Here is a 19,857-nt window from a genome sequence, read left to right as displayed (position 1 = left end):
AAAAAAATGAAATCTAAGTCAGTCAATTTTTCTTAAAATAAGTGCATTTTTTCTTGAATTGAGCAGGTAAGTGAGACACTTTGCAAATGGAATAAGAAAATTTACGTTTTAAATAGAGTAGCCTATTTCAAGTGCATAATATCAAATAATCTAATTTTAAGGATAAAAATGCTCCTACTGGGAGATTTTCTTATTTACCTACTCAAACTAAGGGTAAATACACTTATTTTAAGACATTTACACAAATGTATAGATCATTTTTGTAGTGTTATTGGAATCCAGGACAAGACCTTACTACCTTTGTAACATTGAAAATATATGTATATTTTGATGACATAAATTTATGTAAATGTAATAACAAGAAATGCCAACTTGCCTGCATATATTAAGAAAAATAACAAGAAATTTATGAGAAATACATTTTTTTTAGGTACAACATAACCTTAGTGGCTTATTAACACTTTAACTTTACTTTTTAACTTTTCAATTAGCTTTTTAACTTTTTTCTTGACTTGTTAACTTTTTTTTAATCTTAATTCACAGTATGTAATATATAACATGTAAAGGCTCATCTAATTGGTCAAAGGCCAAATTAAGATGTACAGCCGTGTAGCAGCATCGGGGGGGGCTCCATTTCTAAGGGGTATGCAAGTGATCAAAAATGGTAACTTGCCCTATAAAGGGTTAAGTTATTTCTGAACAGTACCTGACTGAGACGACACTACTGGGATGATCTGCGAGAGACATGATCTCCTGGCCCGTCACCAGATTCCAGACCTTACAAGTCCGATCTGCGAAAAAGATTTGTAAACAAATGCATTCAATGAAAAAACTAATTTGCCATCCAATTTTTAGGTCTTTACCTTTAGAGCCAGTAAAAAGTAGGTCATCTGTTGCATCCACGCAGAGTACAGGTTTGGTGTGGCCCTCAGCTACGTGGACGCACTGAATCCTGGAGCCCCGACTGTTCTTAGGAGCCGTCACAGGATTGATCACACCCCTAGAAACATGGCACATAATAATGCAATTGTTATTTATCATTTCCATTACAAATTTACCAACCAATAACCTGCAAATTGAAACTGCAGAGTTGGAAGATCATTTTCCATAATTCAATAATGTGCTACTTGCATCTGAATGTTTTATTTTTCATTTAGTTCTTCAGAATTGAATAGTGTCAAGAAGCTCATAAGTGAATAAAATGATTTGAATAAATTACCTGTTTCCTTCAAATACAGGCGAATCATCAAGCCTGAAAAAAAGGAACAAAAAACCCAGAATAGTCAAATATAGCAATGTAGGGAATTTTTTTTAGCTAACAACACAAAGCTGCTATGCTGTGAGATGTAAATAACTGACTAGTGTATGATGCATGTTTTTATATGTTTGATATGATTTAATTAATCTAAAAAAATATTAATATGTGAGGTAAATTGGGGAAAAAAATGTTTTGAGATAGATAGAAGGTGCATTAGCCTTAAAGGATACTAAAGTGAAGTTTTAGGGAATATCATTTCATACCTTTTTATACTAATCTTAATTTAGATCAAATTTGAGTATAATTATATGTTGAAAAAAGTTTGAATGAACATTGGTGACAATCCCAGACATACAGGGCTGTCAACTCTCACCCATTGGGAGTGAGACTCACCCATCTCAGTGTCTTCATACACTCTCACTCCATATTCCAAATTTCTCATACTAAAAAATGACCGACATGAAAACTCAACTTAGTGCTAACACACAAGGACTTGCCAGGTTCATATCTAGTCCGTATTCCCACCTATTCACTGTGCCAGATATTGTAAAACAAATTTAAAAAAATGTTCCACATAACTACAGTCCACTTATTGTTACTCAGTAACATTTACTGTGCTATAAAAATCCCAAATTTTGCCACTTTGCTTCAGTTAAATCCTCTGAAAACCTACAACCTTTAGCTGCACCTACCCTCACCTAACCCTGACAGGGTTTCCTGTCCAAACTATTTCAAAATCTCCCACTAAGGTTTGGTGAAAAACCTTGGGGGGGGACAGATACAGATACTGACAAGTTGCAGGCTACATAAATGTGGAGGATGGCTAAAAGCACAAACAATAATGTTAGTCTGAGCAATAGAGGTTTTTACATTGATTTGTATTCGCCGCCTTTAGTTTTAGTTTCTGCGGGGCCCGCTGGAGGTGTCTGTGCCGGGGCTGCAATGGGAGGCACAGTGGGGCCTTTTTCCAGCACCTTCCGGCGGTTCAGAGGTGAGCCCTCCAGCTGTTTCCTCTCCACTCCCGTAGGCGACCTAGATCCTGAGCTAAAGACAAGACCACTCATCAGCTCATATTGCACTAATATAAAAGCTTATTCACCCCCACAAAATCAGTTTGAGGGGTCATTAGATACATTTCATAGCAGGAAAAAAAAATACAACTTTTCCAGCAAGTTCTGTAAATCCCCAGTTTGTTAATTTGACAAAAAAAATACTAACGTTCACTGTGAATTTTTACTTTTACATTCAGAAAACAAGGAAGGAAAAAGGAGAGATGGGTGGAAGGAAGGATGGCAGGAAATGATGGAAAGAAAACCAAGGAAGTACACAAGGAATAAAAGAAAGGACAAAAAAAAAGAAAATTTAAGAAAAGGGATGAAAGAACAAATCGTATAAAACAACGAAGGACACAGCCAAGAATGGACAAAAGAAAGGAAAGAAGGAAGTTAAGGAATTGATGAAGGACACAATGAAGGAAAGAAGGAAAATACAAAAAGTGGGAAGGTTAGATAAAAGAATATGAAATGAACACAGCACATTAAGAAAAAGACCTAGGAGAGAAATTAACAGTAATATAGAATAAAGTAAGGACAGAGGAAGAGACAGTTATTAAAAAGAGGAAGGACACAAGAGAGTGAAGAAAAGAAGGTCAGAGAGAAGTAGGGACAATGGATTGTTGGACAAAATAATGGAAAGAAACAAAAGACATAAAGAAGACAGCATTAAAAAGACACATGAAAGATGGGGGCCAGCAGGACAAAGACAAAGAAGAAATGCATAATTTAGGTTATAATTTAAGACTATAAATACAAATATTTTTCCATTTTCTTGATTGTTTTCCCCCCAAATTAATTCCGACCTAAAAATGCAGAAATCATGTTTTCCCCCAGACTGAACTCTGCCTCTTTGAGATTTCTGGCTTCCTTGGAGAAATATTTTCTCTGAACTTACAAGCCAGCTGGCCTGGCAGACAGCGCAGATGGTGAGACCGTTCGCTCGTGGTCTGGGGCTTGACCAGCTGGGTGACCCCACATGTCTGCCGGCCCTCGCTCCGCGAGGGGCAGCAGAGGAGACGGGAAGTCTCCGGTGGGGGACTCGCAGGCCAAATCTCCACTGCTAGCATAGAGCAGCTCCATCTGGGTGGTAGTCCGCCTTCGAGCCTGAGGGGCCAAAACAGGTTGAAATAAAAATAACTCCAATTACCAAGTGCTACTTATAAACACTTTAAAATGACTGTTTTAATTCTAAAGATTAAACACAGAGAGAAATGCATGATACTCTACCTTTCCTCTTGGTTTGGACTCGCCACATAACTTCATCAAATCTGATGACATTGTGCTGAAAAAGAGACGTTTCATCAGTTAGAGAACTGCTCATATAAAGCTGTTTATTCCCTTTATTTCAGTATCCTAAAATAGCTTAGCTCTTTCCTCCTCTTCACCATCTAATTTTCAACATTAAAACCTAAATATTTAATTTTATTGTATAATTTACAGATTTTTTTTTTACCACTAACCATCACTTAATTGTTAGCAGGGTTCTTTAGCACTTTTAGTAACAAAAGACTACACAGGGCCCACTTCTTATAGATTATAAACTGAACTTTTGGTAACATTCTGGACATTAGAGTGAAAAATAATCATAGAGCTTAAATCAGCTCTGGGTTTCTAGATATAGAACTCTATATCAGACTTCATTAAATTGTGGACTCTTTAGCTAGATGAACTGCAGCAGTGAAGTCCCAATAGTGCCGCCGATAAAGAACCTTGTGTGTTTTCTATCCTAGTTCTTTTAGCATAAAGACATCCTTATGTTCTTATCTGGCGCTCAGGAACTATATGAATCCTTTGTTTGACAGGACGTTTATGAAGAGGCCATTTAAAAGAAGTCACAGAAACACATTATTTCTTTATGTTTTTTCTGAGTGGCCCATGAAAATGTTAATAACTGCATATGTTAGGTGTTTGGCTCTTTGCAGCAGTTGTGTAACTTTTTTTCTTTTTTTTTTTTTTAGTTATTTATAAAAAAACGCTGCAGTCCAAGTTTGAAAATGATCCTCTATGTGCGTTTCTTTTGTTTAACCCTTTATTAGTGTTATTGGAATCCAGGACAAGACCTTATTACCTTTGTAACATTTTGATGGCAAATAACAAGAACACCAACTTGCCTGAATATATTAAGAAAAATTTTAAAAGTAAGTGCTTCTATAAGAAATTCATGAAAAACACAAAGAAACCATTTTTTTTTTTTTTTTGGTACAACATAACCTTAGAGGCATTAATGCTGATACTGGCACTTAAATTGTTTAGTTTATAAACCTAAATATAATTGTTAACTAGGCTCATTAACTTTTTTACTTTACTTTTTAACTTTTCAATTAGCTTTTTACATTTTTTTTTACTTTTTAATTAGCTTTTTACCTTTTTTTCTTTACTTTTTAACTTTTTAATTAGCTTTTAACCTTTTTTCCTTGACTTTTCACTCTTTACCTTTCTTTCACCTTAATTTGCGGTAGGTAATATATCATTCAAGTGTTCATCTAATTGGTCAAATGCCAAAATAAAATGTACAGCCATGTAGCAGTATCGTTGCTGAATGGCTGGATATAGATATTGTGCTTCTAAATCTCACTGAGGGATGGAGGGGACATTTGTAAGGAGTATGCATTTGAGTAGAAATGGTAAATTGCCCTATAAAAGGTTAATAACACCTGGAAAGCTAAAAGTCTGGAGCTTTTTTTTTTAATTTTCTTATAAAAGTTCTTACTGTTGTCTCCATGAAGGATGAAAGAACAGGGTCTAGGAGTTTCAGTTTTTCAATTTGAAATCAGTTTTTGTCTTGTTTGCAATTAAATGGAGTATCTGATAGACAATTAGAGTATGCAGGTACCATTTTGGGGGAAAAAACAATAACCAATAACCAAAAAAAAAAAACAGCAAAAACCGATCTGGACCTCAGTTTAGACTTCTAAAAAGAAAAGAATTGGCTCTTTAAATGACGTCTATTTAGTGAGACCTTCAAAAACACTAATTGGTAGAAAGTTAAAATCAACTTATGTGACAAATCGAAGAAATAAAAAATGATAGCTTTTATCATGTTGAATAAAGGCATGTCTAAAAACCACATTAGATCCAAGTGAAAAAATCCAGTGCATTTTTTTCACAGCGTGAAAGTAATACATAGATTCTTTACCCAGAGTTCTGTGCCACTCAGATCTGTCTGCTTTAACACAACTGAGTGAAATATTCATTAACATAAGCAGGGCTCTGGGGAACCCGACTCCTTTAGAACAGGTTCTGGCCCCTGTACTGAACACATACACTGTAAAAACTCAAATCTAGTTGAGTCAAATGACTTGAATCAAGTGTATTGAGCAGGTCAGTAAGACAATTAGCCAATCTAATAGAACAATCTATGTTTAAAATAATAATTAAAAAAAAACAATTCCATATCTTATTTCAAATGCATAATATTGATGAAAAAAAATCCACCCATTCCTTTGGTAAATCATCTTGTTTGCCTGCTCTGCATAGATGCGCTGATTTGAAGAAATGTTTGCTTTTTTAAACCAGCTTTTGTGGTTTAATACTAAAATTTCTTTTAAGTATATGCACTGACTAACTGATTCATCCTTTGGGCCAATTCAATATTTTGCGTTTCCAAATTGACTTTAAAAATTACAATCAGCTTTAAGCTCCAGTCATATTAAGAAAATATGATAGTTAAGTCTTGGTTAATTGTTAGTCTGTAACCTTGGTTTTGCAATAGACAAAGGGGAAATCTGTTATTTGTTTTTGTTTGTCATTCTTTTGTTTTGTGCCCCCATTAAAAAAACAAAAAAACAAAACAAAACCCTGGCACCCATCCTGTCTATTTTTTCCTAGAATCACCAAAGGACACCATAGTTTTCTACCTGCCATCTGGAGCTGGACTCTGTGTAGACTCGTCGCTGCTGCTGCAGTCCCCGTTTTCTGCAGCTGGAAGGAATAAGAACACATTCATAAAGAGTCAGTTTGTGCTATTTTTATATGCATCCATTTAAAAAAAACAATGCTGTCTTAATCAGCTTAGAAGGTCACAAAGGTGAAGACATATTACATATTAGGTGTAGGATGAGGGGAGAAAGCGTAAGTGAGAAAAAGTTCAACCACAGAACAGCAGAACAAACACACATTGCTTTGGACACAGGGGAGCATCTGTAAAGTTTTAGTCCTGAAATGGGACTGACCAGGAGGTGACCGAGGAGCCATGCACGTTATGGCGGAGTTACTTGACGTGGGTTAGTCTAATAAAGATGCACACTTCAAGATTTCCTCAGGTTTTTTGTTTGTTTTTTTTTAACAAAAGTTTAAATTTTTTCTTAAAGTTTCCGTCTACTGCAACTAAAATAAGGGAAAGTGAGGTATAAATAGCAAAAAAATAAAATAAAATCCAAATGAATTTATAAAAACAAACACTGATCAACACATTTGCACGTCTGCACTCTCAATAGAAAATCTCTAAAATCAACTATATTGCTCCTTCCTGTTTATTCAAATAGATCATATTTGCTGGATTAAAGCAGCCTCCACACTTATTGCCCTCCCCCAATGGTTTCGATAAAATAAATGGAAGAATGACCAATCTGTGACCTTTGACCTCATATCTCTTTATCGTGTAGAGGCTCGTTTTTCTGAGCCGATCTTCAGTCTCTGTAAGGCTGTAAAAAGAGATTACAGCAAAGAGAGGCATTGAATGCTATTGGTTGTTTAAGAGGGCAGAAAATTGCCTTTTTTTGGCTTAACATGAAAAATGTGAACATGCAAAGTTTGCTCAACTTTTAAACATCTCCGTTTGTGAGAGAAAATGTTGATCTATGTCCTCCGATTGAACCAAATACTTCAGGTTGGGTTTGAGATGAAATAAAGGGTGAATATGTGGAAAAGCAGCTCATACCCACAGTTAAGTATGGTGGGGTATCTGTGATGCTGTGGGCCTGTTTTCTTTAAAGGGCATTAGGAACCTTCTTACATCTATTTAAAGGATTTTTACTCATCTCTACCAGGGCATTCGGGTAGTTTTTTTGGGGGTTTTTTTCAATGGAAATCATGTAGTGTGCACGTTCCGTACCCTGCTCTCTCATACACAGCCATGTATCTACTCATGTCTCTCACTCACCTGGTAACAGGAACCCTAACTCTGAGATCACACCAACACAACAGAAGAAAAACAAACAGAAATTAAATCAAATCCAAAACCCAAAAGGTGAGAAATTGCCCGCGCTTTAATTTGCAAGGATCTCTTATTATTTTTCTCGTTGCTTCTTAAGTTGATTCCTGCAAAGTAAAGCGCAGAGCTTTACTTTGGTTAAATCAAAGATGATTGGAAAGGTGATTGTGCTGGGCGTGCGTAGGCTGCTATCGCCATTCGTTAGGCGTTTCCAACCTTGCAGGGCGCTGCCTAGCAGGGCGTCCAGCTCGGGGTTGATCTCGGCTTTTTCCTTCAGCATGTGGAAGAGCAGCTGGTTCTGGGTGGCGCTGTTTATCTCGGTCTGCTTCAGCCTCCCCTCCATCACTTTCAGCTGGGAGTCCTTCTGAGCTGCCTGCAGACCCTGATAATCAACACAGTGACAGTTAATAAAAAGGTTCACTGCCTCTTCTACTTTTGCCTGCTTCCTGGATCTGACAGGTTCTGTCAGAGCAATTAAGCTTCGTCGAATCTAATCTGAGACTTAATGTAATTAAATTGATCAAATTAAAGTCTCTCACTATTTTATCTAATCAACAACCATGGATACAAGGAAACATGATCAAAGCATATAAGTTGGAGTGGATTAGATAAACATCATCCATGAATAAAGTCAAATCTGTCAGTCAAATTATGCAGACTCATATAGTTGGACGATCATGAGTCAGTGGAAATCAGCAAAATAGAAAAATAAAGCCTTTTTCTACCGGTATAATAAAAAGTCTAATAAATGGTTTGCACAAGGTAACTACAAAGGTGAACCACTAGGTGGCGCTTTAAGCAGTTCCTACTAGACTTATAACTATTTCCTCAGACCTTCTTTCCAAATTACTTAATTTTGGGAGGTTCTTTAATTTCATTTCCTAATCCGAAGCTAATCATGTGAAGCTTTTTTCTCTCTGGGTTAGTTGAGACTCCTTATAATACTGACTTATAATCTATAAACCTTATTCGGAGAGATATGTGCCCTAATAGTTAATATAGCTGGACAGCAGCTAAATCATTGAAATCTCTGAAACATTTATGATGAAAGAAGATAATTAAAGTGGGATCTGGGAGGTTTAAACAGTTTGAGGTTTCAGTTTTCATATCTAATTAGACAGATTACTTCCTGTTGTGTTAAAATCCAAATTCAGGGTTATCTTCATTTAAAAAACCGACTGGAGGAGAAAGATGTACCTTGTTGATCGCCATGGAGACAAAATGGTCCAGAAGGAAGCGGGCTTCAGATAGGCTGCAGGAGCTGATGACGGCAGTGATGTCCACGGTGTCTCCTTCCTCCTGAATCCCAGAATAAAAAATGTTTTTTGTTAGAAACTTTTAATTGAACTATTTATCTGAACCCCATATATGGTTTAGATAGAGTCCCCACAGCATAAACTAAAGGGATTCCCTCCTCTCACCTTGGCTTCCTCCATCTGCATGATGTTGGCCTGACATTCGGCGATGCTGTCGTTGATGTAGTCGATGTTAGCGCCCAGTGACTCCAGCTCCTCGTTCAGGGAGGCTAGAGAGCGGTCGGCATCAGCGCCGTCCGCCGCCAGCTTCTCTCTCTTCCTGGACACGCGCTCCCGCCGCCGGGTCAGCTCCTCCCTTTGCTGAAAAGACAGCGAGATAAATAAACTGTGTCTTGTTTTCTTTCATGTTTTAGGTATCAAGCTCTAAAATGTATCAGTTCCTAATAATTTCACCACTTGGCGTCCGTCTGTTACCTTCAGAAGTCGGTTCATGTCTGCCTCCATGTTGGAAATGGTCATCCTCTGCATGATGATGTCACTGACACGTCTTTCCAGAGACTGCCACTTGGTCCTGGCCGTCCTGTTCAGGTAGATGCTTCCCATCCTCATGGTGGAGCTCCTGAAAAGGGAGGCGACTCCATTAGAGCTGCTGAACTCTGAACGCTGCTGTGAGCTACGTGACGTGACGAACCTTGCTCCGTTGGACGCGTTTGCTCCGGACGTCCGCGGCCGCCCGAGGTTCCCTCTTGATGAAGCTTCCAGAGCTGACTCCGGTGAGCTCAGCTTCCTACTCACCTTTCCAGACACTGGTCTCACCTGTCGCCTCAGAGCCGTCACCTGCAAACAGTGAAATATAAAAATGTTTAAAGATTCCTTTTCTTACACAAATGAGTTTTTAACTTGCCTTTCTTAAATACAGGACTTACCTCCTCATTCTTCCTGCGAAGGATCAGCTCCTGTTGTCTTTTCTGGGCCTCCAGCTGCCTCACTTGAAGCTGAAACATGACATAAAAAGTTGAGTTTTGAAATATTCTCGTCTTTCTTCCAATCACACAGATCATCTCTCAGTTGCTCCTGCCTCTGCTCTGCGCTGGTCCTTCTTCAGAGTCGCGATCTCTCTGTTCCTCCTGCACTCTGTTGCCCTACTCCTCTCCTGCTGCTCCTTCATCTGACGCATCAGCGCCACCTGGTGGAGGAACACAACAGGATAAACTATCCCACCTTTTAAAGGCTTATGGATTTGTTGGTGTTAAACTAAAATAGGGCTTTACTTTAGTCTTCTTCATCTCGTTGACATCCTGCTGGAGCTTCTTCAGCTGTTTCTCGTACTGCGTTTGGTTCTTCAGCAGGCGGGCGTGCTCCTTCTGAGCCGACTGGAGCTTCTGCAGCTCTTTGTTCATGCTGCTCAGCTTTCTCTCGTACTCTGCTTTAATTTTTTTGGCTTTCTCCTCAGTGCCCGATTCAACTGAGCCTGGTGATGCAAGGGTAACTGTTTTTTAAACCCTGTTTGCTTAGGTCAAGTAAAACACCCAGGTTCTGTGTTACCCATGTTGTGCAGAACTTTGTCCCTCTCCAGCTGCGTGTCTCGGATCTTGTTCTGCAGCATCATCAGCTTCTGCTCGTACTGCTGCTTGAGGGTGTGGAGGCGCCGCTGGCTGTTCTCCAGCTCGTCGATCAGCTTCTGCTTGATGGCGATCTCGCACGTGATGTTGGCCAAGTCAGCCTGCACGTTTTCTGCACGTTGAAGTTCAAAGCTCACCGTCAGATCCGCTAACATCATGCAGGAGCGGCTTGCTTCATTGCAGGTTCATCTCACCTTTCTCATCCAGCTCCTCTGAGTCCGAACCTTCAGACGACTCCTCTCCTTCCATATCGAAGTCATCCTCTTCTCCATCTGCATCTTCTCCGTCTTCATGCCCACTTGCTTCCTGCAGAACATGTAGAAAAGCATATAATGTGCCATAGATAAGAGTGATGCAGGTACCCTGTTGAAGCAGCAGGGGGCGCAGTTTTACCATGTATTGATATTTGCCCTTCTAAATATTGATATTAATGATAAATTAAAATGTTTTTTTTTTTTGCTAAGAAATGCACAGAAAAGAGGCTAATAAGAGCAAATATGTTTTTATGAAAAAGAGCCAAAATGTATTTATTACTCTTAAAGGCTAATCAAGATTCTTTAAAAAAAAATTAAGGGAAAAAAGCTGAAAAACAATAAATATTTAGGTGTGCTTAAGAATATGCATACTTTATATCTCAAAGGTAAAAAAAAATCAATAAGAAATAATAATATATAAATATATATAAATAATCAATAAAAGCAAAGGACTGCAGAAATAAAACAATCAGAGCTTCTAAGGAGGTGCCACCTACCCCCTCCGCCTCCTCGTTGCTTCTCTCCTGATCGTTGTCAGGGAGCTCCTCCTTGACAACACTGGGGGGGAAAAAAAAGAACCTCTTAAGATTGGTTCTATCATCTGTATCTAACATCAACAGATAAAGGAGACATGTAAACAGTCAGAGACTTGATCAGGTTAAGGTCAGATTGGTAAGGATTTGACAAAGATGGAGTGTTAGATGTAATCGCTTAGATCATCATAAATGACACCACAGCAGACAGGAAAACACAGCTGACTGTTACTTATCTGGAGTCAAAACTTTAATATTAATGCATCAATCAAGATTTGATCAGTACGTATTAGAGTGCAATTAACAAGCAACAACTAGAGACATTTAGAAACTCTGTCTCGCTATAGGGGCACAAACCACCTGCAGGGACAGAAAAGGAGGTTAATGTTAATTTAGGGAAATGTTAGAAGGAAGATCTGGGATGCAGTGAGGTAAAAATCCCGTCTGTTAATCTGGATAATCTCGCTTTTGAGCGATTCTGTCAGATTCTGGTTTGTAAAGCAGACCTGGCCAGCTCAGCCTCAGGGTGCTGATTCTCCTCGTACCGCATCAGCCTTTAGAGAGAGAGTGGGGAGGGAGTGGGTGAATGTGGAGAGGGCGGGAGTGAGAACAGGGAAGTTAACAAGACAGCAGAGGGACAGAGAGAGTGAGATAGAGCAGCTACGAGGCGTTGCAGCAGACAAAAGGAGTTTCGGTCTTTAATACTGGAAGCAAAACCCTGCAGACTTGATCAAAGAAGCCGTACTGCACCTTTTCTTCTTCTTCTTCTCCATCTTCTTAAGCTTCTCCAGGTTTTTCTTGGCCATCTCGATGACGTCGCTGGCCTCCTTCTCCGGGGCGATCAGGGCGGAGGAAAAGGAGCCTGGGCCGCCGTACAGCGATGAGCGAGCCGACGCCCGAGACAGGCTCTTTCTCAGATTCTCGTTCACGGCTTCGCTCTCGAGAAGCTTCGCTCTGGAAGACGCACAAAGACCTGTCTGAAAACCTGAAGCTCAAAGTATATTAGTTCAGTTAATGGCAATAATAATAAAAATATATTTTTATACTGACCGCAGCTCTTCGATTTCTTTAATGTAGTTCTGAATCATATTCCCAATTTCTTCACTCCCCTCACCTACAAACAGATGAGGTACCATTATGCCCAGAAACTTGCCTTTAACAGCTTTATATGTAAAGAATATGGATCTAGAAATCATCTATCTACTCTTTGATCACATACCCAGCGCCTGAAACTATGACTCCCACCTGCTTTAGCGAGGACCTGGCTGGCCTGCTCACTGAGGAGCTGCGTCAGCCGCATCCTCTGTGCATCAATAGTCTCTTGCATAGCCTTCACTCTCACTCTCAGGTTGTTGTTCTCCGTCTGCAACATGGAGTTCTCATGGACCAGATCATTGATGCCCTCCACACCATCTTCCCCCAACACACGTTTCCCCTGTGCATCAAGGCAGATCGTCAGTCAGTCTCTGTCCTGCTTTATCTCCTTCGGTATATCTGACCCTTCATATTCCTACCGTCTTGTACTCCATCAGCTCCATCTGCAGGCGGGCTATCTCCGTCCTGAGGGCACTGATCTGCTGGCTGGCTCTGTCCTGGTTCACCATTACCTTGTTCTTGATGTTTCGGGCCCTGTTGGCGTACTTTAGGGTGTTCAAGGTCTCCATGAAGTCTCGGTCAGATGGGCTGATGCAGGCGATCATGACAGTTTGGCTTAAAAAAAAGGAAAAAACAGAAATGAGGATCCACGTTTCCTGGATTAAATGTCTCTCTCCTTTGGACCCACAAACCTGTTGCCGCCTAGTGAGTCCTGTAAGAGCCGGGTGAGTTTGGAGTCTCTGTAAGGCACGTGGGTGGAGCGTTTACTTCGGTCCCCCAAAGCACTGATGACATTTCCCAAGGCAAGCTGAGGAGTTCAAAAATATATATTTTTTAAATGTAGCGCACTTCCTATTCTAACCACCAGATGTCTCTGTTGCTCTATTTCTCTTCTCAAGTCAACTGAAGTCAACTTCCTCACCAGTCCACAGTTGATGGAGATGCCCTCTTTTGCTCGGTCTCCCGTCGCTCCGGTTCTTTTCAGTCTCTCTGAGCCGGCCAGATCCACAAAGTGGAACTTGGCGGTCAGCGTTTCAAACTCATTTATTTCTGAATCACTAGCCAGCCGGTTATCGGTGACATTATCCTGGATGGGAAGAAGAGACATGAGCCACACTCAAGGAATCAGTTTAAGGCTTATCATGACCGGTGGGGCAGTTGTTGGCTGTAGTCTCGTGTGGTGCCTACATTGTTATCAGTAGAGCAGACTCGCACTTGGCAGAGGTGGATGGTGAAGATGGCGTGGGAGCGTGAACTCTGGACATTCATCTGGGTGCTGGCGGTGGTGCGAGACAAGGCGCCCAGCTTCAGGCATTGCATCATCTGTTAGTTAGGAGGGCGAAGCGATGTAAATGTGAATATTTGCTTGTGAGTTAAGCACAAAAAAAGACTTCTAACACACAGTAAAAACAGGGGTGTCATCAGCGTATAAGGATGTTCAAAAGCACATTTAAGGATTATTTTAGTTAAAAAACATCCCAATTTTTTTTTTAAACAAAGGAATCAATGTTGCCCTTGAGAAATGGAATTTCCCTTTTTGAGATGCATCACAGGCCCTAATCAATAATGTTTTATAATTAGCATCACCTCAAAATGAAATACGGTTAAAGTATATAGAGCTTATTAAACAGTAATTAATTACTACAATTGTAGTTTCTGGAGATTTTTGAGGAGGAACCACAGCATCAGTTATCTTCAACTGTACTAAATAATAGGTATTTGGAGCTTTCCCAAATTAAATGTAATCAGTCCAGTTCATCCCAGCATGAAGTTCCAGTTAAGGTCCAATTAAACTTAAGGAACCTTCTCTTGTTTATATTTTATAATTTTTTCCTCTATGCCTTGCACCAAGGTTGGGTTGTAGATACGAGCATCTAGTGGCTCTTATGGAGACTGGGTGACCATAAATACCTCTCTCTACTGCAGTTCTCACTTCAGAGACTTTTTTAACGGGTGTACGGTGCCAATGATAAACGTGGATGCTTGACCTTCCTGGTTTTCTTACAGTACTTTACTTTTATTTAAGTAAATAAAATAAAATGAAGGCATATGTTGTGAAATTAAACTTTGCTTATATAAGCAGATTTCAACATATAAGGTCAAGAAGCATCTTCTGGCATATTTTATGGTCTTTTGCCCTTTTAAGAGTGGCTAAAGGACAAACCCTTCTGTATTTTCATGTTTATACTCCCTAGAGTTTGAAACTTAATTATCCCTGAGTGAATGTTCTACTTAAAAACAGTAAAACATGTTTTTAAACATATATTTAGTTCAGTTTAACAGGGGAGCAGTAAATGTCGAATGGCACTAAGCAGTAGTTTTCCAGTGCAGTAGTGTGGCGTCTGCTTAAAGCTGACCTCAGCAGCCGAGGTGACGGTACGGGTGGTGACCCCCACGGTGTAGATGCCCCCATTGGCGTCCTCATGGATTTTGATGTTGGACCTCTGCCTCCTGGCCTCCAGGTCTCGGGTCGTGTCAAACAAATCCAGAACCTCTTCGTTGTACAGCTAGAAGGCAGGTTAAAGAGACGGGGAAAACAATCAAAGGAAGCGAAAAATAAAAGAAAACGGCCAAAACAGACAAATGATTAGTCATCTTCTACATTCAGCTGTTTCCTCAGCAGCTGTCAGCAGCCACTTGGTGTCAGTTAAAAATAAAGAAAGAGGTTGACCTCAGAGACAACTAATGACAGTTTAATGGTGCTGGGGTCATCTGGGCACTTTAACAACCCACGGTAGACCTTTGACCTCTGGCTGTCAGCATGTTCTTTCTTTCTCTACCTAATTGAAGGTAAACAGTTTCAGCTCAGAGGGTTCAGAGCTCAAAAGTCGCTCTACAAATTGTTTTAATTTGGCTGTGTTCAAATGTGTCAGTTTTAATCTGATCAAGCAGGTCTGCTTTGATCTCTGCGAGTGGTTCTGTACCTCTAGGAACTGCGCGTTGATCTTGAACTCAGGGACAGGCCTGCCCTGCTCGGTGGCAGCCTGTCTGCGCTCCTCGATCCCCCTGAACAGGTGGTGGACGGCCCGGGGAATGATGCCCTGCTCTTCGTCTCCGATGTTGACATCGAAGCCGGTTCCCATGGTGTACGTCTTACCTGAACCGGTCTGGATACAGGAGGAAAGAACTTCTAAGTTGCCTCTTTTACAACATATATTTTTTTGTATTTGAACAACAAAACAGGAAAGGTCAAGATGAAGTCATTTTGTGACTTGGGCCTCTTTTTACAGTTGTTGGCAAAAAAGGGATACAAGAGGGGGGAGATTTCCATGGGGACCAGAGAAAGAATGCAACTTTGGGTATAAAATCATCCTGCCCCTCCTCCTGAAAACCTTTAGAAAGAAAAAAAAAACTTGGCAGGGAGGGTTTACGGCTTTATCAAGTGTCGGTTTGAGTTTAAAGTGTGCATACAAGAACAAAAATCATCAGCTTGATTCTTAAAAACCACACCCACGTCACTTATTCTTCTCTTTTGCTCCCTCAGTGCACAAAGTCAGGAACTGATGGGAACATAAAACAGCTGCAGCATTAATATAAAGAGAAGAAGAAACCAATACAGAGATGATTCAATATACTCAAATAAAGCTCAATTTCTTTGATGTAGACATCACATTTATCACCACTAGTACTGATATGTCCAGGTCCAAATATCCCATTACATTTTTAAATTGCATATAAACAAAATTCCTATAAGTTTGTACTGTTGAAATTATTTATTATTTATGTGCATTTGTTAAACCCTAATTTTACCTGCTTGTTACATGTTAAGGCTAACGTTTTCCCAAGCAGTGTATCTAATTAGGACAGTTCATCTGTCAGGATAAAAAGTAATTATCTTCGTTATGTACATAACAAGTTTTGGGAATAAAATGGGAGCAAACAGAGTGGATTATTCTTAAGAGAGAGCTCTGTCACTGTGCATTCAGATTGTCCTTGATCAAGAACACTTAGGCTACGTTCATGACAGTCTGAACAACACAGGTCTGATTTTTCCCAATGCGAAAAAGACCAATTGGCTATGCGGTCCTGAATCCGATATGAGTCTGATCTTTTCAAATGCCGCCTGTGTCTGAATGGCCAGGTCGCATTCAACCGACCTGAACGCCATTAATACTCAAAGCTATTCTGCGTCTTGCAGTGCAGAAGTAGGAAGAAAAACAACAACTATGGTGGACGATAATGTGGAGAGCAGTGGCTGAGGTTAATAAATAACCGAAAGATTGCAAGATGCCCTCCTGCACTACCATCCATGTTTACTTCCATAAAAACAGAGCATGCTCGCTTGTGATGTCATTGCATCCTCAACACTTAAGTTGTGTGAATGGAGTACCCACAGGAGATCACATAAGAGTCGCATGTATTTAGAAATGTGAACAAGCATGCAAAAGAATTGGATTTCACACACTCAAAAAAATCGGAACTGAGCATTAAGGCCTGCAGTTGCCATTTGTAACCTGAGCCATTTCTGTTCTGAGTAAGATTACAATTTCTGTCTAATCTGTTGTCATGTCTCATAGTCATATAATACATATACATTATTAAGTGTTATTTTAAGTGATTTCTTCTCAGGAAAGAATCCAGGAGAGAAAGCTTTAATACGTAAATACAAAAGGCTTTTCCTACAGTTCAGTGTTTTAAAAAAAATTTCTTTTACTTATATGTCAGATGTTAGTCACTATTAAAGACAACTTTGGAAGAAAAAAAACATGTAAATCAGGCACATATTACATTAACCCTTAAAACTAATGCTTTGGAATTCCCTTGCTGTAGCTCCACTAAAGCTATAATAGCTTTCACTACCAACCATTGCAGCAAGCCCATTGATTGTTGGGTCCCCCAACTTTAAAAAATGCTAATTTGTTGAAATATTATCTTATTGGCTACACAGTGAAGCATTGAATAGCGCTGCTGCCTTGCAGAAAGAAGGTTCGTGGTTTGATTCCCAACCCACAGGCTTTCTGCATGGAGCTTGCATGTGCTTCCTGTGCATGCAGAGGTTCTCTCCGGGTACTCTGACTTCCTCCTAGAGTCCAAAAACATGACTGTTATGTTAACTGGCCTTTCTGAATTGTCCTTAAGTCAGAGTGTGTGCGTTAATAGTTGTTTGTCCTGTGTACCCCGCCTCTTGTCCAATGACAGCTGGAGATAGGAGCCAGCACCCCTCGCGACCCCAGCAGGGATAAGAGCGACAGAAAATGGATTGATGGATAGATATTCTGTTATTCTAAATCTGGTTCCCAATTTACTAATGTGTCCTGGGAGTGAGAAGTGGGTACACAGGCTGATGACTCTGCCTGGGTGGAGAGACTCAGTAGAAAATGGTCCTGTTCTAAAAATGTGAGACATCAATTTAAGTCTGCTGATGGCTCTCTGGCACATCTTCTCTAGACATCTCCAAAGCTGTATAATTTTTGGTTACATATTTAATCGGTTTTCAGAAATTAATGTCTCTCAATTTAAGCCAGATCCCAATATCGCTCTGCTTGGATAATCTGTCTCTTGCTAAATGTAGTCCTTCAGAGCAAAGCTATTTTAATTATGGAATGATAATCACAAAAATGCTGATTTTAAGGTTACAGAAAGCAGAAGCTGTGCTTATATTCAAGGAATGTTTCTAAGAAGTGATAAGGTCACCGCATATGGAGAGACTCAGATAAATGTTAATTATACCCAACTCCTTTTTGAATAACTGAACAAGACCAGCCCAATTCAGTATATATATACTGTAATCAGCAAGTTTTTTTTTTTTTAAATCTTGTTTAATGCAATTTTATCATTTTTTTTTTTTGCATTTGTGGTATATGTGTGGAGTTTATTGAACAAATCCTGAAAATCTAAATAAAAAGAAGAAAAAAAATAAAATTGATAAAAATGAGACAAAAAATTGACATATGCCCCTGTTGCAGCAGTTGTAGTAGCTAAAGATACGATAGTTTTTGGGAAAAAAACAAGCAACAACAAAAAAAAAACAATCAGAGAGCTGTACAGGGACAGGTTGCTGCAGCAGATGTTTAATGTCTCCAGGATATGGTTTACTTTTGTGCTTGGGTATGAGATAAGGTTGTTCATATTTTGCTTTGATTGGGTAATAAACTCTCCCTCTAAGGCTAATCTAAGTCAGCCGATATGAAGCTGTGGTGTTGAGCGCAGGTTAAAACATGTCAGCTGCCCCGACAGAGCTGGTGAGGCATAAAATCAGCTTCATGTCCTACACTGCCAAAAATCTGTGGGTTCTTGAAGTTGCTCCATTACCTTGAGCGATACTAAGAAATTGTTAGATGGTAAAGGCATGAATTTGAGCATGAATTATTCCCATTGAAATGCAAGCAGGCATGCCTAACCAGGAGAAGCGAGTTGACCAACCTGTCCATATGCAAAGATGGTGGCGTTGTAGCCCTCAAGGCACCCCTCAATGAGTCTCTCAGTACAGTGGGTGTAGATAGCTTCCTGCTGAGTGTCCATGTCAAAAACATGATCAAAGGTGAAGGCCTTGTCCTTGCCGAGGACCACTTGTGGTTCTCCGGGCATCACATATGTGCATATGTGACAGCCCTCGATCTTTTCTTTAGCCAACTGAGGACGGATCCTACAAAAGACAGAGACACAACAATAATTTAATAACAAGGGCATGAAATTACAATATGAACATTTCCCCATACATTTTCTTTTAGCTTCAAACTGACACTTCAAAATAAGGTATAACTTTAAATGCTACCGTGCGGTAAACTATATTTTCTCAGCTTTGAATGCTGATTAAATTACTTAGAAATTGTACTATTATGACATAGGTATAAACTAGCCAGCTGTCCAGGGTAATGCCCAAACTCTCCTGATTTATCCACGCATTTAGCTTCAGTAACGACACTGCTGACTTACAACTTCCAATAAAACAGAAAATAACATAATTTCGGTTCCATATATGTGTTAAACTGTTGAAAAGGAGGTTTAAACATATATAAATATATAGCATTTCAATGGAAAGACAATTCAAAGTGTTGTAGATGAGAAAATTAATACAATATAGTGGCAAATAGGCAACACAAATAGGTAAAGAAAGTATAAAATGATTATTAAAACTTAAAAAATAAAATGACAAAGAAAATGAAAGTTAGACTGGTAGTTTTTTGGACTGCCATGTTTGGTTGAGGTTCTGGTTGTGCAGAATAGGTTAGACCCAGAGGATGGTTGATATACTGACACCAAGTCTGAAATGTATTTTAGAGCTAAGCTATTCTGTGATAAAGTCTATTTTCTGATATACGGAGAGCCAGTGGAAGGACTTTAGCTCTGGGGTGATGTGCTCTACTTTGGTTGTTTTGGTGAGGACACTAGCAGCAATGATTCTGGACCAGTTGCAGCTGTCTGATTATCCTTTTAGGTTGCAACTGTCTAAAGAGGAATCCATGAACTAGTTTTTAGAATTAAGAGAATCAAGCGAAATTGGGTCCATGACGTTTTTTTTGTTTTGTTTTTTTAATGAAAAAAAAAAAAAGGGATGCTGAAAAATGTAGTGCTAAACATTTCCATTCAGGTTTAAATCAGTTTAAGAACTTGTTTTCTTTTTTAATTTTTAGTTACAACTACATTTTTTAGTTTAAAAACAAATTCAGTTTTAAGTTGTTTTATTGAATA

At 39.4% G+C, this 19,857-nt stretch overlaps 1 protein-coding gene across 4 annotated transcripts in view; it reads right to left on the bottom strand.

The window, feature by feature from the left end:
- LOC107099680 (kinesin-like protein KIF21A) overlaps positions 1-19,857 on the bottom strand; it is a 39,394-nt gene that overhangs the window by 3,048 nt on the left and 16,489 nt on the right. The window contains exons 2-30 of one of the 4 annotated variants that reach the window (XM_015397923.1): positions 18,589-18,811; positions 15,150-15,332; positions 14,583-14,732; positions 13,414-13,548; positions 13,148-13,312; positions 12,918-13,033; positions 12,645-12,840; positions 12,376-12,565; positions 12,181-12,244; positions 11,881-12,084; positions 11,095-11,155; positions 10,538-10,649; positions 10,267-10,455; positions 9,993-10,192; positions 9,800-9,907; positions 9,648-9,716; positions 9,413-9,558; positions 9,196-9,340; positions 8,887-9,081; positions 8,663-8,764; positions 7,682-7,847; positions 7,415-7,435; positions 6,171-6,234; positions 3,541-3,595; positions 3,209-3,417; positions 2,129-2,302; positions 1,220-1,252; positions 864-1,000; positions 707-791 (exon numbers count right to left, since the gene is read on the bottom strand). In XM_015397923.1, the coding sequence (XP_015253409.1) occupies positions 707-791; positions 864-1,000; positions 1,220-1,252; positions 2,129-2,302; positions 3,209-3,417; positions 3,541-3,595; positions 6,171-6,234; positions 7,415-7,435; positions 7,682-7,847; positions 8,663-8,764; positions 8,887-9,081; positions 9,196-9,340; positions 9,413-9,558; positions 9,648-9,716; positions 9,800-9,907; positions 9,993-10,192; positions 10,267-10,455; positions 10,538-10,649; positions 11,095-11,155; positions 11,881-12,084; positions 12,181-12,244; positions 12,376-12,565; positions 12,645-12,840; positions 12,918-13,033; positions 13,148-13,312; positions 13,414-13,548; positions 14,583-14,732; positions 15,150-15,332; positions 18,589-18,811 (3,897 nt within the window). Of the gene's footprint in view, positions 1-706; positions 792-863; positions 1,001-1,219; positions 1,253-2,128; positions 2,303-3,208; positions 3,418-3,540; positions 3,596-6,170; positions 6,235-7,414; positions 7,436-7,681; positions 7,848-8,662; positions 8,765-8,886; positions 9,082-9,195; positions 9,559-9,647; positions 9,717-9,799; positions 9,908-9,992; positions 10,193-10,266; positions 10,456-10,537; positions 10,650-11,094; positions 11,156-11,880; positions 12,085-12,180; positions 12,245-12,375; positions 12,566-12,644; positions 12,841-12,917; positions 13,034-13,147; positions 13,313-13,413; positions 13,549-14,582; positions 14,733-15,149; positions 15,333-18,588; positions 18,812-19,857 lie in introns of all 4 variants that reach the window. The other 3 variants (XM_015397906.1, XM_015397932.1, XM_015397915.1) reach the window with 3 other exon arrangements.

The sequence above is a fragment of the Cyprinodon variegatus genome, unplaced genomic scaffold (genome assembly GCF_000732505.1).
Source record: "Cyprinodon variegatus isolate N-32 unplaced genomic scaffold, C_variegatus-1.0 Scaffold28, whole genome shotgun sequence".
In the NCBI taxonomy this organism is placed as follows: Eukaryota; Metazoa; Chordata; class Actinopteri; order Cyprinodontiformes; family Cyprinodontidae; genus Cyprinodon; species Cyprinodon variegatus.
Note: the sequence above shows the minus strand (reverse complement) of the source record. Positions and strands in the feature narration are given on the sequence as shown.